Here is a 19,722-nt window from a genome sequence, read left to right as displayed (position 1 = left end):
TTTATAACCATTTCCCACTTGGCAGTCAGTTGTATTATCATCTTCCCTCCTTTGGCAAGTGCACACTCCAACTCCGTCATCTTCCTCCGTCTTCAGTGCTGCCGTCATCATCAACCTAATCTGGTGCCCTCACTGACGCTTCGGGCTGCGTGCAGGGACTGATCAGTCCACAGTTTTGTATTCAGCATTCATTATAGTCAGTGCAGATTTTCTTCCTTCATTTTCTGCTTTCTCTCTCTCTCCCTCTGTGTTCGTGTTTCTTCTTCCATTGCGCACCCTCACAGCTAGTAGTGGAAAACTTGGTGAGTAACCGCTAATATTAGGCCAACTTAACTTTCAAATTGTCACCTTTCTTAATGGAAAACTCCTAAAGCTCAATTTGAGATTGATACATTGAGTGCGATCTCGAGCCACATAGTGGTCAATGAGATGACTTCAACGCTCAAATGGGACAAAAAATTGCTATAATTAAGAGTGAAACTTAGGAAGCAACCCGTGTTAACATTGTGAGCTCTCCATTGACGAATGTGATTAGGATGAGCCAATTGGTGTAGACTCGATACCAACGATGAGGTTCCAAAGTCCCTAAGATTCAAGCACTTGTTGCATGAAGTTCGATCGAGCGGTGAAATTTGACACGTTAAAACGTATATTATTCATAAAGGCATTTTTTGCCATTGCAACAGGAGTGGTAGTGCTAGGAAATGAAGGTGTGTAATGGAAGAAAGTGAAGAAGGGGGGATAGGATGGGAGAGTGAAGTACACTTCGGAAGGAATCCCAAAGGGTCCACCATGCATATAAGAAGTGTACACAATGGCCCCAAAGGTGAACATGGACGGACTGGGTATGGGCATGGTAACCACAAGAGGAGCCCAAGGTGGAGCAATAGAGACACGAGGAGCAGAGGATGAAAATCCCTAAGTAGGAGTGACCCAATACATAAGCAGAGGATGGATATCCTTGCATCTGAAAGGTTGTATGGGGGGGTTTGTGAGTGCCCAGGGATAGTGAGGATGATACCCATCACAGTCGTCCTAGAGTGAAAGAATGTGGTAAAGTGGGGATATGTGCAAGGTACAATATCAAAGAGTGACATTTCCTCTAATGATGCATAAGGACGTGGAGTGAATAAAGGGTAGGTAGATGATGGGATGGAGAAAGAGAGTGTTAAGAGCGGAGATGGAAGATCCAACCCCTAGTGTGCTTTGAGCAGAAGTAAAATGTAATCCAAGATTTTGAAATGAAAATGTGAGTAGATCTTTTTTTTTTTTGCAAGTAAAATGTGGCTGATTATATTACTCAAAAAAACTGATTACAACGGAGTGCTCATGCTCAACAGACTAGCTGGAGCTTATGAAAGTCACAAGTACATCATGTATACAAGCCTCTCAAGGCGGTCTGGGGGAGATGAGGGGCAAGAAGCCATGGAGGGGAGTGTATCGCCATATGGGGCTGCCTGCCTCCATCACGAAAAATTATCACGTGACATGTCCATTTCTCATGAGCTCAACTCATCTGGCAAAACCAAATCATAGCATAGCATAACCAAGCATAAACCATGGCTAAAACATCAATGGCATTATAGCATATGCTGTTGTCCATGGAACTAGATGTAAACCATTGAAAACTGAGCATAATCTGATCATTTGCTAATCTGAGAACTGATCACAAACTGCTCCAAATGTGACCCCAAACTGATCACAAACTCAATGCAAAAACTGATACAAAACTAATCCAAAAAGTGACCATAAACGGTTCTCAAGCTGATCAAAAACTGAGCTGAAATTGATCATAGTTTTTGTCTCAAAATTGAGGCAAAATTCATGCCAAATTGATCATAAGCTAATGTAAAAGTATAGTTCTAGTACCTGGGTGAAACTCATACTCATCTGCATATATCTCACAGTGACTAGTACACTAAGTAGTGACCTCATAGCAAACATATTGTCAGCGCAGTACCTTGGATGCATGCTGAATACATCCGAGATCCACTACATACGAGAGTTGTCCATAACTGGAGGAGTAGAAGTACTACCTCTCCCTAAGCGTCAAGCAATATTCCAGACCCTTGCTCTAATAAACCTGACAGGGCCCGAACTAAAGTTGGCTCTAACTAAAAGGCATCTAGGTAAAGCTACAACAGCTGAGGATAGTCTGCCAAGTCATCCTCTTCCATCCATTTGGCATCCATTGGTGAATAATTCTAAAATTTCACCAAGTATCTCCTAGAAACTTTACCTTTGACCTTTCTTTCCTTATGTGCCAAAATTTGCTCAGGTACCAAAAACTCATCTAGCTCCTCAACCTCAGGCTAAATTTGAGCAGGCATATCCTCTAGCACATTACCATGAAAAGATCTAAGCAAGCTCACATGAAAGGCATTGTGTATCTGCTAGTATGGAGGCAATTTCAGCCTATAGCATGCATCACCGATCCTCTCCAACACTTGAAATGGCCCATAGTATCTATGAATGCTTTGAAGCTCCACTGTCAAAATACCATGTTTGCTACGTTTCGGCAGCATTAAATGCTTAATCAACCATTGAAACGTCATAACTGCAAGTCAAAAATGCATAGTCCTCCTCCTCAAAGTTAGCTAAACCATCACCATCAGTAGATTTGCTGGCCAATGTCTCTTGAACAACCAAACTGGATCCTTTTTCTTTTTTTGGCTAATCTCTTATGGCATTCATCAATACAGTAAGCTGTTTTTTGTAATAATGACATCTCCCCTTCTTTTTAGACTTTTCTATGTCTTGGACAGCCTTATTTGATGGCTGTCCAGCATCACCCTTTTGCTGATTTTTCATATTTTGCTCGACTTTTCCTTTGCCTTTGAACTTGGAAAGCATAGCCATATCTCCTAAACATAATGCAACATTCTTTCAAGTCTGTTCATCTTGCAACAAGAGCCCTTCCAACTCCACAAATGCAAGGGGATGCTGCCCCCCCCCCCCCCCCCCCAAAGACAACATCAAAGAGGTGTGGAAACCAAGATACAACTCTAGAAGAGAGTTCAGTGTGATGTTTACCAATTCAACATCTTGAATGATTTCATCCACATTGAGCAGCTACTCGCGCAAATCCTGTATGTGAGTAAGGTGATATGTCATGCTATCACCCTCATCCATATTCACATTGGCCAACTCTCTACGGAGATAAGATATTCTGACCTCGTTACGTGTTGCAAACATACGGTCAAGTACATCCCATGCTGATTTTGAGGTCTTACAAGACCAGATGTGTGAAATGATCGATCTTTTCACTGACAAGGCAATCAAAGAAAGTGCATGTGCATCTTTTGAGTCCCATCTCCTCTGATCCTCGATAGGAGGGGGAGGAGGGGCAGCAACACAAGCAGCTTGTCCTCTAGCATTACGCTAAGATGTTTGAGATGCAAGACCTCCTGGTCGCTGCAAATCACCTATACCATAGTCCCACAAGTCCTTCGCTACAAGAAGGTTGCGGACCATAAAAATCCACAATTGAGTAGTTTGATCCATTAAGTATGAGTGAGGACACCAAGGATGTTGCTCTATGCTGGGAATAAAAGCCTCGTGCCTTTTAAATGTGCTCGGGTGTAAACACACCCTTAGCACTTGTACTTACACATATATATCTATCTAAAAACCTAAAGGTACACTCTCGTCATTGTACTTGAAAACATGCTCACTCTCTACTCTGCTCTCTCTCACTCTCTCTGTCTCTCACTATGCGTACGACATTCTGTCTTGATCTTCGTGCCTAACCGGTCCCTACAAACTGGTATCAGAGCTGCAGTTGAAATGTTCGTGCCTCTCAGAGTTCGAACAAGAAAGGCGAGCAAGAGAGTCACCGACGTGATGTGCAGGCAGTGGGCAGCGGCAGACGGCAATCAATCGCAGCAAGACCAGGCGACAAGCTGGAGACTAGGCGACACGTGCAGAGGCAGTTGACAGGAGCAGGCATGGACCAGGCGTGCAACGGGCAACGCTGACGAACACCAGGCAACGCTGCAGATAAGCTGACAACTGCAGCGCTATTGAACGAGGAGGTTGCTGCTGCGTGACACGACAGCAGGCTCGCGCGAATCAGGGACAAGGTGCCGAGCTGCACGGGCGACGAGCGCGACCAGCACGGACGGAACCGGTAGAGGGGCTCACGGAGCTCGACTGACGGGTCAAGGACCCGTCATCTATTCCTTTTTTCCTCTTTTTTTTTTGTGGAAAAGTCCTCTCCCTTTCTAACCAAGGTTCGCGCGCATAAGCACAAGATTCAGATTTGTGCATATTTTGGCCAGAAAATTTGGGGCTTTTCCCAAATTTGAGGAATGTGATCCAGGACAAACAAATTTGTCTCAGAAATTGCAAGAATTTGTGAAATTTTGTCCCCAAGATTTGGGGCTTTTAATGTACATGCGCAAATTGGACTGAAATTTACCTAATTTCTCGACATTGATGCATATTGGACCCCGTGCAATTTGGGGCTTTTGCAATTTGGGCAAAATTTGTATAGCATTTGGTTATTTTATGTACATGTAGGTTGAATTCCATGCAATTTGGACATCAACACTTGGTAAAATTTGGGGGGTTTTGCTAAAATTGCTCTATTTTGGCAAAATTGGACTGTTCTATGCATGACAAAGAAAATGCATATGTGTGTTTGAAGTTTTGAGCACAAAATTTTGGGGCTTTTGACCGTTCATGTCAAATTTTATGCCCGTGGGTACATGTACAACAAAAATTGCAGCTGAAATTTTGGGATTCCTCATGTAATGTGATGCACATGCCCTTGGAACAGCTGTAATCAGTTGGATAATGCTGCAGCACATGGTTTGGTGCTCCTAAAAATTTAATTACAGATCTGAAATCTGTGCTTCTGCATGGTCATTTATAGTTGATTGGTACTCGTTTGTATCTTGGTCACTTGGATGACAGTTTGGGCCTGCATTTGCTGGTGTTTTTGTCACATTTGGGCTGAAAATCATGGCTGGCAGCAATGACAGCAATAATCTGATGCACATAAAGAAGCTTGAGACGCACATAACTTTGCAGTTTGGCAAAAGCAGTGCTACAATATTCTGTTACAAAAGAAGCACGCAAAGCTTATCAAAACCAAAGGGGCAAAGCCCGCGGACATGGATCAGGACGATTGGGATGAGTTAAATGAGCTTGCATGCTCAACCATAGAGCTATCGATTTCTGATGCCTTGCTCTTCAACATTGAAGGTTTGGATTCTGCATAAGCTATATGGACTAGACTGGAAGAACTGTATGCACCAAAGAGTGCTGCAAGCAAAGTGTATTGGCTGAAAAAGCTTATGGATTTGCGTATGCAAGAGGGTACGGCAATGTCTACTAACTTGAGTGAGTTTAACTTCATTTTCAGCCAGCTAGTTGCCTTGAAGTTCATGATTGATGAAGAATTTAAGGCTACTTTCTTGCTTTGCACTTTACCAGAGAGTTGGGATACATTCAGGACTGCTATGAGCAATTCTAATGTGATCCTTTTGTATGCTAATGTAGAGAGTGCTCTACTTATGGAAGAGATGAATCGGCAGAACAATACATCCAGTAAGTCTTCTAGTGCTTTGCATAGTAGGGGCAGATCACAACAAAAGGGCAAATATGATGGCAAGGGACACAGTAAATCACGTGGCAAAGATGTTGAATGCCATCATTGTGGCAAGAAGGGTCACTTTAAACGTGACTGCTACAAATGGAAGAAAGAGAAAGGAAAAGGCAAAAAGACAGATGATAGCAAGGAAGAGAAGAACGACAGTCAACCTAAGAAGAACAGTGTAAAAATTGAAGAGGTGAATGTAGTCACTCATGACAGTGGGGAATGGACACTAGAAGCTGTCAGCATGATAACGGCACAAGCGAAATCCATTGACAAGCTTTGGTGATAGCTTTCCTTGTAAGTCAGTCAAGTAGAAAGGGTTAGTACCAAACTCATGGAACACCCAAAAGGGGCCGCTCCATCGGAATTTCAGGTTGCCCAACAGCTTGCTTATTCGAGTCTTGAAGACTAGGATAAGTTGGCCCTTCGAAAGAGTTGTTTCTTGGAAAGCTTGTCGACTTGATACTTTTGCCGGCCTTGAACTTCAAATAAGATGTAAGCAATGTGGATCCGGTCTTCTTTCAACTGTGTTAAGGCTTCCATCCGGAAGGGAAGAGATTCTTCCAAGATGAACTATCTTTGTATCACGATCCATAGACTAGATACTACATATTCTAGAGGTGTGATTGCTTCTAGGCTGAACGCCAATTTGTAAGGTGTCATCCGGTAGCAGCCTTGAAGGAAGTGCAGTAGGCCCATAGTGCTGTTGTCGAAAGTTTGGTATCCCAATCTTTTCAGTTTTGATCTACCAATTTGATTAACATTTTACACAGCACGTTGTTGGTGAATTCTACTAAGGCATTAGCTTGCGGATAATAGGGTGAGGATTTATTGTGCACAACGAGGAAAAACGAAGTAAGTTCCTTGATTACCTTATTAACAAAATGCGTACCTCAATCACTAAAAGCATTTGGTAGCAAATTTGGCAGCATTGTCCGAGAGAGCCCTACTTCCACCCATTTGATACTGTAGTCAGTTGCCGTCAAGATGTACTTGTTTTTTGTGGATGCTACCACCAGTGAAATCCGACCAACAAAGTGGAGACCCCATTTTTGAAAGGGCTCCAAGGATAGGATTGGCTAAAGCGGCAAGTAATCTCTGGCACTGGGTTGACCCAACCTTTGATAGGCATTGCATTGCTAGATCCACTTATGCACATCGCCATGCATGGTCGGCCACCACAATCTAGCGTGTTGAATATTCCTAATGGTCACATTAGCACCAAAATAACTGCCGAAAATCCCTTGGTGAGCTTCCTCCAGAATGGCAAACTGCCCCATTGATAAAACCACTCGCCATACTACCCCGAATAGAGTGCGGTGATATAATTGGTCCATGATGGCCTAAAACACCGGCTCTAGAGAGCCAATCATTTTCACCGATCCTTTTAGAGATGGGCTAGAGGTACTACGGTCTCCAAGAAGGTCAGCATTTCCTCATACCAAGTCCATGGTAGATTAGGTGGTTTAGGCTTTGATTCATCCATTTTAGCTGCAAATATTTAGGCATTCGAGAAATCATCATTGACACTTGTTGATGCTTCTCCAAAATCTAGTCGGAAAGAAAGCCAACAATCACATCCTGAGCTCTCAGTCGATGTACCACTTTGTGCTCAAATTCTTGCAACAACAGAATCCATCTTGCTAATCTTCCAATAACATTTTGTTGCTTAACCAGATAAACCAAGACCAAGCGATCCACGTGAAAAATAAAAACATGCCCGAGCAAATAATGCCGAAATTTCTTTATGGAATAAATCATGTCAAGGCACTCTCTTTCGATGACGTAGTACTTCTTCTCTGCATCGGATAATCTCCGGTTTGCATAGAAAACTGGGCAGAATCGCCCCTTGGAATCTTCCTACATAACAGCACTGCCAATAGCCCAATCAGAGGCATCAACAAAGACATGAAACCATGTTTCCCAATTTGGGGAAATCACTATTGGGACTCAGGAGGACAATAACAACCTAAGGCATCGGAATGCTAGCTTTGCCTCCTCATTCCACTGAAAAATAGATTTTGCCACATGTGCCAAGAGTTGTAGGTGATGCCTATGCCATCAGATTTATCCTAGGAATCGGAGAACTATGGATGGTAAATTTGACACTGCGGCTTGCATGATGGCTATCCTTCATGGGGTCGATGGCAATGCCATCTTTGGAAATAATATGGCCAAGCAACACCTCCTCGAACAGTAAATACATACTTTAAGGGGTTCAAACGCAAACTTACCTCACATCTTGTCAAACATAACTGTATGTACATCAAATGTAGCATTATTATCCCAAATACATTGAAGTCATCTAAAAAGACTCTCATGAAATCAATCAGATAGGGGCCAAATATCTCTTGCATGTCCCTTGAAAAGAAACCAAAGCATTCTTTAGACCAAACCATATTACGATACACATATATACACCCCGTGCGGTAATGCAAGCCATTTTAGACACATTCTCCAAAGCAAGTCACACCTGGTTGTAGCCACTGAATCCATTCAGAAAAAAATACATCTCATAACCAGTGACTTCATCTAGAATACTGTTTAAGTAGGGAAGGGGATGGATCCGGAATGGTAGCGACATTAAGCTTCCTATAGTCAACACAAATCCTCAACTTCTTGTTCTTCTTGGGAACAATGACAATTGGTGAGATCCAATCAGCTCAATCTACTCAGGCTATGAAGCCAGTTCACAATAGTCAAGTCCAATTCCTCCTCGAATTGTTTGGCTATGTGTGGATTCATCTATTATCACTGTATCCAAACTGGAACAGCATCCAGCTTCAAGGGAATCCGATGCTCGCAGATTCAATCCTTTCATGTCTAAGTAATCCCAAGAGAACACATCCTTGAACTCGTTCAATAAACTAACTAGTTGTTCCCAAAATCCTAACTCAAGGTAGACACTAATTTACACCGGTTTGGTCACCTCCAAACCAAGAAACACTATAGCTAACTCATCCTCTTTGACTCTCGTGGCTTTTTGTATCTAAGCTTCAAACTCTCCCTCCTATCTAAATACTTTTGTTATCTTAGCATTTGTAATGTCTTCAATGTCAGATTCCGGATTCTGGATTCCAGAAATCTTCGATGTACAGCCCTTCTCCTCTTTCTATTGGGGTTTTCCATATAGACACTGCAGCTGCACATACTATTCACTAATCTACAGAACATTAATTAGGCACCATGATTTGTCACAACTCTATAGAAACAAAATTTGTATCCTTTTTCATTAATTTGTCTATATAATGATTTATTAAATTTATTTCCTTTGCACTAATTAGATATAAAGAAAAATGCATTGGAGCTGGCCACTGATGAGTGGTCACAGGTTATGGTGGACCCACGCGGTGGGTTAGAGAAAAGATAGTTCACACTTCCACCTATATGGCCCGATTGGGCGCCTGTGACTAGAACTCACGCATATCAGGGTTAGACTCGCACACAGAAAGAATTGATTCCTTGAAGTGTGGGCTAGATCCACCAGAACAGACAGTTACAATCAACAAGATGGCATGATCATGAAATGCTTGTATAATGTGCATGTGTGAGCTGAAAGCTTGAAATGCACATTTCTTTGCATAGGAAAGTCACATGAAGATTCAGATACCATTTTTGCGATGTACACAGAAAAAGCTTTCATATGACACCCATATTGGGGGGGTCCCTAAATTTTAGGAGGTCCCTAAATTTTAGGAGCCTCGAATTAGCCTAAAAATGCTAGTCCTAAAAAATAGGGATGTCATTCTAAAAATAGTAAGTTCTGTACTCTGACTGTGCTTACTAAATTTGGTTGTTTCTATTCTTGACAGTATTCAACCCAAAAAGGAAGGCCATAGAGAAGAGACAAGTGTCAAGACACTTGTCACACAAGTTTCCAAGTGTCCCACCACTTGTCACATCTCATGACATGTGGCTGGACACTTGTCTTGTGCTACTCCACTTTCCCCTTTTGTACTAGCTCTTCCCTCTCCTATAAATAAGAGCTCGTTTTTCTTCATTCAGCATCATTTTTCTTTGCTGTAAACTCATGTACAACACCCACAGATAGCCAGAAACTGGCCCCATCCATCCCCATCATCATCCCCCACTTCTCCATTATCAAATTCCTCCATATTCCCTCTTCTATCACTGCTGTTTTACAGGAGAGCAAGCCTGTAAATTCATTACAACACCTCCTTTTCAAGCTCTTTCTTCCATTTTAGCAACAAGAAGCAAGCCCTATCCATGTACTACTGTTCAACGATGGAGAAGGCTGATTTCCCCTTTTTCTTCTCTCATACTGTAAAGAAATCAGTCCTTATCATTGCATAATAGATAATGCATGTGTGTTTGTACATCTTTGCATGATCTTGTGAGAGTGAGAATTACTTCTTCTCACTCTCAGGTTGATTGTAACTGAGCTCTTCCCTAAGGGACTTGGGTTGAGCAGAAATACATTCCTTCGGGGGGGGTTACCCATCTTCAACCCTCAATCTTGTCTCCATTACTTTTACATTTTCATGGCTGTAATTTTGTGAGTAATTTTCATTTTCAGCTTTAAGTGTTCATTCTCTTTTATATTAAATCTCGAAAACAAGCAAATATCATAATTGTTAAGCATACTATGTTGTTCGGGGCGTTTACATGATTGTAGATCTGCATTAGCCTTTAAAAACTCCTCTTCCTCATCATCACTCAATCCTTCCACCGTGTTGACTATTTCTGCCATAGCCGATCAATATTCCAGTGAGAAACGGGCAACATTTTGCAAGAATACAATAACTTTGTGTTGGTTCCAACAAATAGTGAGTTTATCTTGATCCCAATTGTAAGCAACTCTTCCTTGGCGGAGCTAAGGCCTTCCCAACAAGAGGCGGTAATCCTCACTTGCATACTCCATATTCAAAACCACTAAAGAAACCAAGAAGGGAATGGTAGCAATTTCCAAAAGCATAGAGCAGATAATGCCAAGCAATCTCACCCTTTGCTAATTTACCATTCTTACCAAAAATGGGACTGGTTCCCAATCCATCAATCCAAATTCCTTACAGGTTGCCAAGGTAATAATGTTGACACCAAATACGTTGTCAACTATTCTCAATTTAATGATTATATTTTTTTCATTTAGTGTCAGTATAATTCTTCTACACTTGGGCCAACAACTAATGCTGCACCGAGCATAAAGTGATGCAAATGTATAATTCCAAAGCTGTAAATAATAAGCCATACTATATGCACACCAAACATAGTGACTAGTACACTAAATAGTGATCCCCTGGCAAATATACTATCAAGTACAATACCCTAAATGTATGCTGAATACATCCGAGATCCACTACATCTAGAGCTGTCCATAACTAAGAAGTGGAGGTGCTAGCTCCCTCAAGAGCATCAAGTAATACTCTGGACCCTACTGTCACCAGGTGGTGATACTTTTTGCAATTGCTTTCCTTATTTACTTATATAAATATTTTATTTTTCTTTTCTTTAGTTGTTGTTGCTCTTTACCCCCAGAGTCTTGGATTCAGTCGGGATCTTTGTATGGCCAAAAGAGGCAGCCATTGGGACAAATTGGACTAATGGTTTGTTTGAGCCTTGGGACCGGTTCCATATTGAATGGACACTAAAGAAAAGAATGCAAGTGGTTTGGGACTGTGTGCTTAGCCACTGGAGATGGTGCAGGACAATGAGCCTGGCCAAGATAGAAGATGCACATGTGAGAATGCCCACGGAATAAAAGTCACCATAATTGAGCCGCATTACACTTTTTGATGTGGTTGCAATGATAAAAGTTGCTCAGAACAACTTGAGGAATGTAGAGGTCACCATCCCTAACATTTAGGGAGTTACTATTTTTGAACCCCAGAATCTATTCACGTCATTATCTTCGTTTTTGCACGAGGATTAATTCTCTGGTCTGTGCTGAGGTCAAATTTTGCACCGATCATGGAGAATTTTAAACCAGAAGGTCACAATTTGGGCACAAATTCCCAAAAGAGAGAGAGAGAGAGAGAGAGAGAGAGAAAGAGCATTTTTTTAAAAAAAATAATAGGCAGGAGGGGCAAATCTCAGCGTGAAGTTTTCAAGGGCTGAGGGCAGATTGCTGCAAGTACATCAGCTATGGAGAGTACTTCTTCGTCTTTGACTCATGTACGGAGGTAGAGCTTGCTCCCTCTGTTCAACTCTCTCTATTCTCAGAGGAAATGCTCTGCATGATGGGCTGATTCAATCGAATGTTCAGTTCTGTGTTTTCTTTGCTCTTCTGCTAAGGCAAGAGCCTCACTGTCCAAATTCAAGAGCAGCTAATTGCTTCTCCAATGCAAGAACTAAAGAAAGTGATGATCACGCCACACAAGAACAGTGTTTTCAACTCTGATTTAGTGTTGTTTGTGGGACTGTTTTACTACTAGAATGATGCCAAGATCAAAGGGTTTGTAATAGTAACCATAGTTGGATATAGCATGCGATCCTCCACCTATGTGAGACTTGAACTTGCAATGGCACAAATGGTAGTGGGGAAACTCCCACCATTGCCTCGTGTCATCTGTTAGCAAGTGATACATGGGATGGCACTAATAACACGGAGAACCTTGTTATCATCATGTGTCATCTGTTAGCACGTGTTGCATGCAATCGAGGTCGCTTGCTTCTTTCAAGAGGGGGGTATGTCACCAGGTGGTGATACTTTTTGCAATTGCTTTCCTTATTTACTTATATAAATATTTTATTTTTCTTTTCTTTAGTTGTTGTTGCTCTTTACCCCAGAGTTCTCTTAGATTAAGCTAGGATCTTTGCATGGCCAAAAGAGGCAGCCATTGGGACAAATTGAACTAATGGTTTGTCTGAGCCTTGGGACGGTTTCATATTGAATGGGCACTAAAGAATGCCAGTGATTTGGGACTATGTGCTTAGCCACTGGAGATGGTGCAAGACAATGAGCCTAGCCAAGACAGAAGATGCACATATGAGAATGCCCACAGAATAAAATCCGTAACTGAGTCACATTATACTTTTTGATGTGGTTGCAATGATAAAAGTTGCTCAGAACAACTTGAGGAATGCAGGGGTCACCATCCCTAAAATTTAAGAAGTTACTATTTTTGGAACCCAAAAGCTGTTCGCGTCATTATCTTCGTTTTTTCACGAGGATTAATTCTCTGATTTGTACCGAGGTCAAATTTTGCACTGATCATGGAGAATTTTAGACCGGAAGGTTTACACAGGAAAATTATTACATATATGCCATGTATCACAATTTGGGCACAAATTCCCAAAAGAGAGAGAGGGCATTTAAAAAAAGACGTAGTACGCAGGAGGGGCAGATCTCAGCGTAAAGTTTTTAGGGGCTGAGGGCAAATTGCTGCAAGTACATCAGCTATAGAGAGTACTTCGTCTCTAACTCATGTACGGAGGTAAAGCTTGCTCCCTCTGGTCAACTCTCTCTCTATTCTCAGAGGAAATGCTCAGCATGATGGGCCGATTCAATCGAATGTTCAGTTCTGTGTTTTCTTTGCTCTTCTGCTGAGGCAAGAGCCTCACTATCCAAGTTCAGGAGCAGTTGATTGCTTCTCCAACGCAGGAACTAAAGAAAGTGATGACCACGCCACACAGGAACAGTGTTTTCAGCTCTGATTTAGTGTTGTTTGTGGGACTGTTTTACTACTGGAATGATGCCAAGGTCAAAGGGTTTGTAGTCCAACTGGTATTGAACAGATCTGGAATGGAATGAGGCTGAGAACACGTCAAGAAACAAGTGAAAAACAGTAAATACAGAGTTTTGTAGATTCCAATTCTACACTTGAATTATTGAGTTATGGTCACAGAAAGTGTTTTCCTACTTGGGATGTTGTTCTGGATATGTTGGACAGTAAAAACAATAAATACAGAGTTCTGCAAATTGAAATTCTGCACTTGAATTATTGAGTTATGGTTACAAAAAGTGTTTTCCTACTTGGGATGTTGTTCTGGATATGCTGTACTATCCTTATGCAACTGAAATTTGCTCAGAAAAGATGAAAGCCAACTGTTCACAGGCTTTGTACTTAGGAACATTTCATTTTTTTGTAACTTTTCATCTTTTAATTGATAAAGAGATACCGAAAGGGTCACCGGACTTTGGGGCCGGTATGTCACCAAGAGGTGATACTTTTTGCAGTTGCTTTCCTTATTTACTTACATAAATATTTTATTTTTCTTTTCTTTAGTTGTTGTTGCTCTTTACCCCCAGAGTTCTCTTGGATTAAGCCGGGATATTTGCATGGCTAGAAGAGGCAACCATTGGGACAAATTGGACTGATGGTTAGTCTGAGCCTTGGCACCGGTTCCATATTGAATGGGCACTGAAAAATAGAATGCCAGTGGTTTGGAACTATGTGCTTAGCCACTGGAGATGTGCTTAGCCAAGACACAAGATGCACATGTGAGATTACACTTTTTGATGTGGTTGCAATGATAAAAGTTGCTCAGAACAACTTGAGGAATGCAAGGATTACCATCCCTAAAATTTAGGGAGTTACTATTTTTGGACCCCAGAATCTATTTACATCATCATCTTCGTTTTTGCACGAGGATTAATTCCCTGGTCTGTGCTGAGGTCAAATTTTGCACCAATCAAAATTTTAGACCGAAAGGTTTAAACAGGAAAATTGTTACATGTATGCCATGTGTCACAATATGGGCACAAATTCCCAAAAGAGAGAGAGAGCATTTAAAAAAAGACGTAGTAAGCAGAAGGGGCAGATCTCAGCGTGAAGTTTTTTGGGGCTGAGGGCAAATTGTTGCAAGTACATCAGCTATAGAGAGTACTTCGTCTCTAACTCATGTACCGAGGTAGAGCTTGCTCCCTCTGGTCAACTCTCTCTCTATTCTCAAAGGAAATGCTCTACATGATGGGCCGATTCAATTGAATGTTCAATTCTGTGTTTTCTTTGCTCTTCTACTAAGGCAAGAGCCTCACTATCCACGTTCAAGAGCAACTGATTGCTTCTCCAATGCAAGAACTAAAGAAAGTGATGACCACGCCACATAGGAACAGTGTTTTCAGCTCTGATTTAGTGTTGTTTGTGGGACTGTTTTACTACTGGAATGATGCCAAGATCAAAGGGTTTATAGTCCAACTGGTATGGAACAGATCTGGAATGGAATGAGGCTGAGAACATGTCAAGAAACAAGTGAAAAATAGTAAATACAGAGTTCTGCAGATTGCAATTCTGCACTTGAATTATTAAGTTATGGTCACAGAAAGTGTTTTCCTACTTGAGGGTTGTTTTTGGATATGCTGGACAATAAAAACAATAAATACAGAGTTCTGCAGATTGAAATTCTGCACTTGAATTATTGAGTTATGGTTACAGAAAGTGTTTTCGTACTTGGGATGTTGTTCTGGATATGTTGTACTGTTCTTATGCAGCTGAAATTTGCTCAAAAAAAATGAAAGCCAACTGTTCACAGGCTTTGTACTTTGGAACATTTCATTGTTTTTGTAACTTTTCATCCTTTAATTGATAAAGAAATACCGAAAGGAGCGTCGGACTTTGGGGCCAATATGGTGTTGAGGAAGGGAGTGAGGTCTTTGTTTGTGTGTGTATGTGAAAAGACCAGGTATTAATTGAAGGGACTACTGCTTTATGTGAGTCATAGACCGGTTACACCTACTCTACTGCAATTGACTAAGCCCAATCCAAAGCCAACTCTAACTAGAAAGCATCAAAATAAAGTTGCAACAACTAAGGATGGTTTGCCAAGTCATAACCAAAGGGGTCAATCAACCGGTGCTTCAGTACTTGTTACCTAGGATCAGCTTGGGTACACCCTTCCCTACTTCAAATTGATAGAAAGAGGGTGCTTCCCTCCAGCTTTCCCTTCTAGTTTGAGAGGGAAGGGGCTTTCTTCTCTTGGTGGTGACAAGATGTTGTTTATAGATCCTTTTTCAAACATTATATATATTGTACTTTATATCTTCATCCACATCATCACGATGACATGATTGTAAAAGGATGCTTGGACAAGTGAACAATTCCCTTGTAAGTACACTATCCAAGTGATATCATTGTATAGCAATTTGCATGAGCATAAACACACCTACATTGTCTCTTGCATAACTCCAGTGCATTGGCATTTTGTTCTTGTAAACGTACATCTGTGCGCATTTATCCCTTTTTGGTTTTTTTTAATGGTCAACTCTAGATCCACCATATTTATGGCATTGCACATGGGAGTCTCCAACATGTTCTCCCTTGCTTGCTTAGCTTTGTTACCTTACTTTCCGCACATCTTTTTTGCCTCTCCGCATATACACCATATTTGCTTCACATATCCTTAGTCTATTCCTTCGGCATCAACACCCAGTAGTGGTAGGGATAACTTGCTTATTTTGTGAAGGTCTTGGGTCTCACCATTAGTCTCCTATCTATCAACCACAACCCATATTTTTGAAACAAACGTTCAAACACCCACCCGAAAAAAAAAAAGTTCATTGTGGTTCCATCCGCCTCAAGAGTTGATTGGCCACTAGGCAACCAAAGTGCACCCTTTGTCCAATGCTCTAGCCTCTCTAAGAAGACCACTTGGATCCCCTTGGAATAATAACCATCGCCTTTGTAGTCTTGATAGACCATTGGGCAGCCACCATGCACCCTTTGTCCAACGCCCTAGCTACATTGAGGTGGGATGCCTTGGGGACCAAAACAAAGAAAACATTGCGTCGGCCTTCCTTTCTAGCTCAATTTTTGGGCCTGAGAGGGGATGTTGAGCTAAAATAAGCATTACGTACTGAATTAGCCTCTTAATCGGTCCCAAAAATGCTTAATTAATTAAAAATCCTAAAATGGGCGCAATTCAAGAGAGTTTAAAACAAGGAGAGGTTCGAGTCCCAAAACTTTCTATAAATAGGCAAGCTGCCCTCCATCCAACACAATCTCGTTTTTGCACATTATAGGCCCTCTAGCTTCACTATGCACACCCCGTTCACAAAGGACATCTCATCCAAGGCTGCCCGACCTTGGCTGCATCCATCCGAGGACTATTTCCAACTTTCATCATGTAGTCCACACCTCTCACAGCTGTTGTCCAGCCCCAGAAGACTACTAAAACCCTGCATTTGCTGCAAGTCTGCCACACAAGCTACCGCGTCACCATCCTAATCTATGTTCTTCTACAACCTATTGTGCAAGATGCCACATCATCAATTGAATCTATGTGCTAGTTTTTTCTCTTGTCTGTGTGTCTAACACTAATTCAGCACATCATCTGCTATGTTTGCTACCGTTCAACATCTTGGAGGCTGCCTTGCTGTGTTTCGAGATCCATCAGTAGTACAACACACTCTCCAACTCATTATCTTTGACTCAGTCCTCCAAACATGAGAGTTCGAGGTACAGTTTTCATTCCCTGTATGGTTTGTTTGCTACATGAGCATTGTATATTCAATACTCATCCATTCCTTCAAATTTTCACTGTGTTCGTTGTCTCTAAGTTACCCTAACCCTAACTATGTTCTATTGAGTTTATGCTTTGTCTTACGCTTTCATTTATGTTTTTGCATTAGGATATTTCTTCACAAGGTTGTGGGTCACTCTCCTCTAGAGCATAGCTTTGAAACTAGATTCTTTCCACCTTACACATCAGCACCTCACAGACAACAACGGTGGTATTCGCTCTATATAGCCCCTTGATTGTATCGTCCATATTCTCATTTATTCACTCTCATTCAGCATTCCACAGATTCTGTTCAACATGCTGTCATACATTTTGAGTTTTCCATGTGTTTGTCATACCCTTTCTTTATAGATGGAAGATCTTCCAACCTGCTCCATCTTGTTGATGTGGTCCTCCATGGCAGGAAAATCAGCAAGTGACATCATAGTAAAAATGAGAGAGAGCAACAAAAGGACAAGAATCAATGTAAGAAACATTGGAAAACACATTAGATGAGAGATGAAAGTGCAATTAAAGGGAAATTGGGAAACTTTAGGGTATAAGATGCTCACCAAAACAAGGTCATGGTTACTCTATAGCCAAAATTCCGATTTTTTTATGAGAGAGAAATCTCCAAATAAGCTCTACATCAACACTAAAGCCTCAAAACAAAACCTTGAGTCTTCCACCAAGGCACCTACGAAATGCCAACATTTCAGAACAAAACGTTCCCTTCAAATTGAAATCGTCAAAACTCTGACCTACTAAATAAGCAGCAATCTACCAACAATAATCAGCTCTTCTGTTCAAAAATGAAGCTTTCTGGCTGATGTCCTAACACTTTTACGGTTTTCCAAAGCTTTAACAGCATCACCTATATGAAGGCACACTCTCTCATACACTTCATTGCTCCAGCTAATCCAAGATCTCATTTTCTCATCTATGACAAGCCTTTCATTTCTGCTAGTGTTCCATGCATACACCAGTATCTGAGTTCTATCACTGTCATGACTCCTAATGACTAGACAAAAGGTCACACGTGAATTATTTGAAACAGTTTTGTGCTCGTAAATTCTATGGCTGCATAATAACTAACCTTGGGTTGAATAGCCAGCAACGTTGCTAGCTGGTTTTACGATGACTGTATGCTACATCTAGCACCAACACATTATTATTGCCATTTCTTGGCCGAAAAATGTTCACTTACTTCCTTGGTAGACTACAGAAGATGCCTTGATTGATCAGGAAGACACAGAGAGTGCGTATAATAAGCAGTAACCAGGTATAAGGAAAGGCAAGGATTCTCTGGTTACAATAAAAGCTCTAAAAGCAAAGGCAGCTGCCAATAGTTTCATTTTCGCTACTGTAAGATACATCAAACAAACTTGCAGAGTACCAGCTCATGAAATTGTAGAAGCAAAGGTAACAGCTAATGGGTTTTTTGTCTCCTTCTGCAATCAAAAGAGATTCCTATTCTGTTTCAAGGCATCCAAATGCGAGTAACTTACTATTCAGTGACATCCTCCAGCACCATGTTGACATAGACGTCAAAGCCTCTGAGAGTCCCGACGAGCTCCTTGTCGCCTTTCATGATGACCCAGATTTTGGACCCTATACAGCGGTCGATCAACTCTGCAGGATTCCAAGGTTTTCCAAATTAAAATCAGAAAGCTGTTGTCAAAATGCCGAATGTTGTCCCGTCTACTTCTTGTACTCAGAGGCAGTAACACAGACAGACAAGCCATTACCTGAGGGGAGAAGATGCGAGGGATTGTGAGACATGGCTTACTCTACGTACGACCCGCTAAAATTTTCAAACGCGAGAACGCGTGACCGCGCATGAACATTCGGTTCTTAGCTTAGTTTCTGGAGCCCAGATGCACAAAAAGCTTTACTTTCTGGAGGGGCTACATGCACAAAAAGCTTTAGAAATTTTCCCATGTGGGGGAGGAGAAGCTCTCTTGCCTTATGCCTTAGTGCTCAAGCTAGTGAGGCACCACATGCACCACATACCTAGCTAGGTGTGGTTGGGGGCAAGGGACCAAGAGCGCAGGGTGTTTTTCCTTGCAATCTTCACATCATGAGTTTCCTTCCCGTCACGAGCCACTACATTCTTGGCTAGGTATGGTTCCTAGCAAGGGACTAGCGGCACAGGGTGCCCCCAAAGAAGATACGATTGAAGCTCTACCAAAGGCCTTATTATTTCTAAAGTTCCAAATGAACTTTATAGGCAATTGCCAAACAAGGTACCTTAACATTCATTTTGCCATGAAAGCCAGCATGCTCCAATCACTTCTTTAAGAAAGACCAAAGGCCTCTCTCCTTGCAACTTTAATATAGAGCACCTTAGAGAGTTTGCACTTCATTAAAATGAGCACAAAATTAAATTGAAATGCTTCATCAAAGAGCCAACCACCTATTGCAAAGAAGTGTCATCTCTTTCATCGGTCCTCCCACACTACGAAGAGTCTTCGACTCTACCCTCCACACAACTACTAATTTCTCCACCACTTCAAAGCTGAGTATCTTTAAAGCAACTACATTGTTAAGTAGAGGATCTACCCAATTGTCTTGGAGGTTAAAGGTTGCCTATGCCTAGCTGCCTACATTTACTTATACTTATCACCCACACACATGTACACTACAGGTGGTAGCTGCCCATGAATATCACTTTATTACTTATTCTTACTATGACAATAGAATAAAGGAAGGCAAGTCACACT

General features: G+C 41.5%; 1 protein-coding gene across 1 annotated transcript in view; it reads right to left on the bottom strand.

The window, feature by feature from the left end:
* LOC148029269 (sm-like protein LSM5) overlaps window positions 1-18,920 on the bottom strand; it is a 29,834-nt gene extending 10,914 nt beyond the window's left edge. Inside the window, exons 1-2 of the mRNA XM_087688687.1 lie at window positions 18,748-18,920; window positions 18,508-18,631 (exon numbers count right to left, since the gene is read on the bottom strand). Of these exons, the coding sequence (XP_087544813.1) occupies window positions 18,508-18,631; window positions 18,748-18,781 (158 nt within the window). The 5' untranslated portion in view covers window positions 18,782-18,920. The remainder of the gene's footprint in view (window positions 1-18,507; window positions 18,632-18,747) is intronic.
* Window positions 18,921-19,722: the final 802 nt, after the last annotated feature.

The sequence above is a fragment of the Lygodium microphyllum genome, chromosome 11 (assembly GCF_053477565.2).
Source record: "Lygodium microphyllum isolate KBCC chromosome 11, Lygodium_microphyllum_v1.1.10, whole genome shotgun sequence".
NCBI lineage: Eukaryota > Viridiplantae > Streptophyta > Polypodiopsida > Schizaeales > Lygodiaceae > Lygodium > Lygodium microphyllum.
Note: the sequence above shows the minus strand (reverse complement) of the source record. Positions and strands in the feature narration are given on the sequence as shown.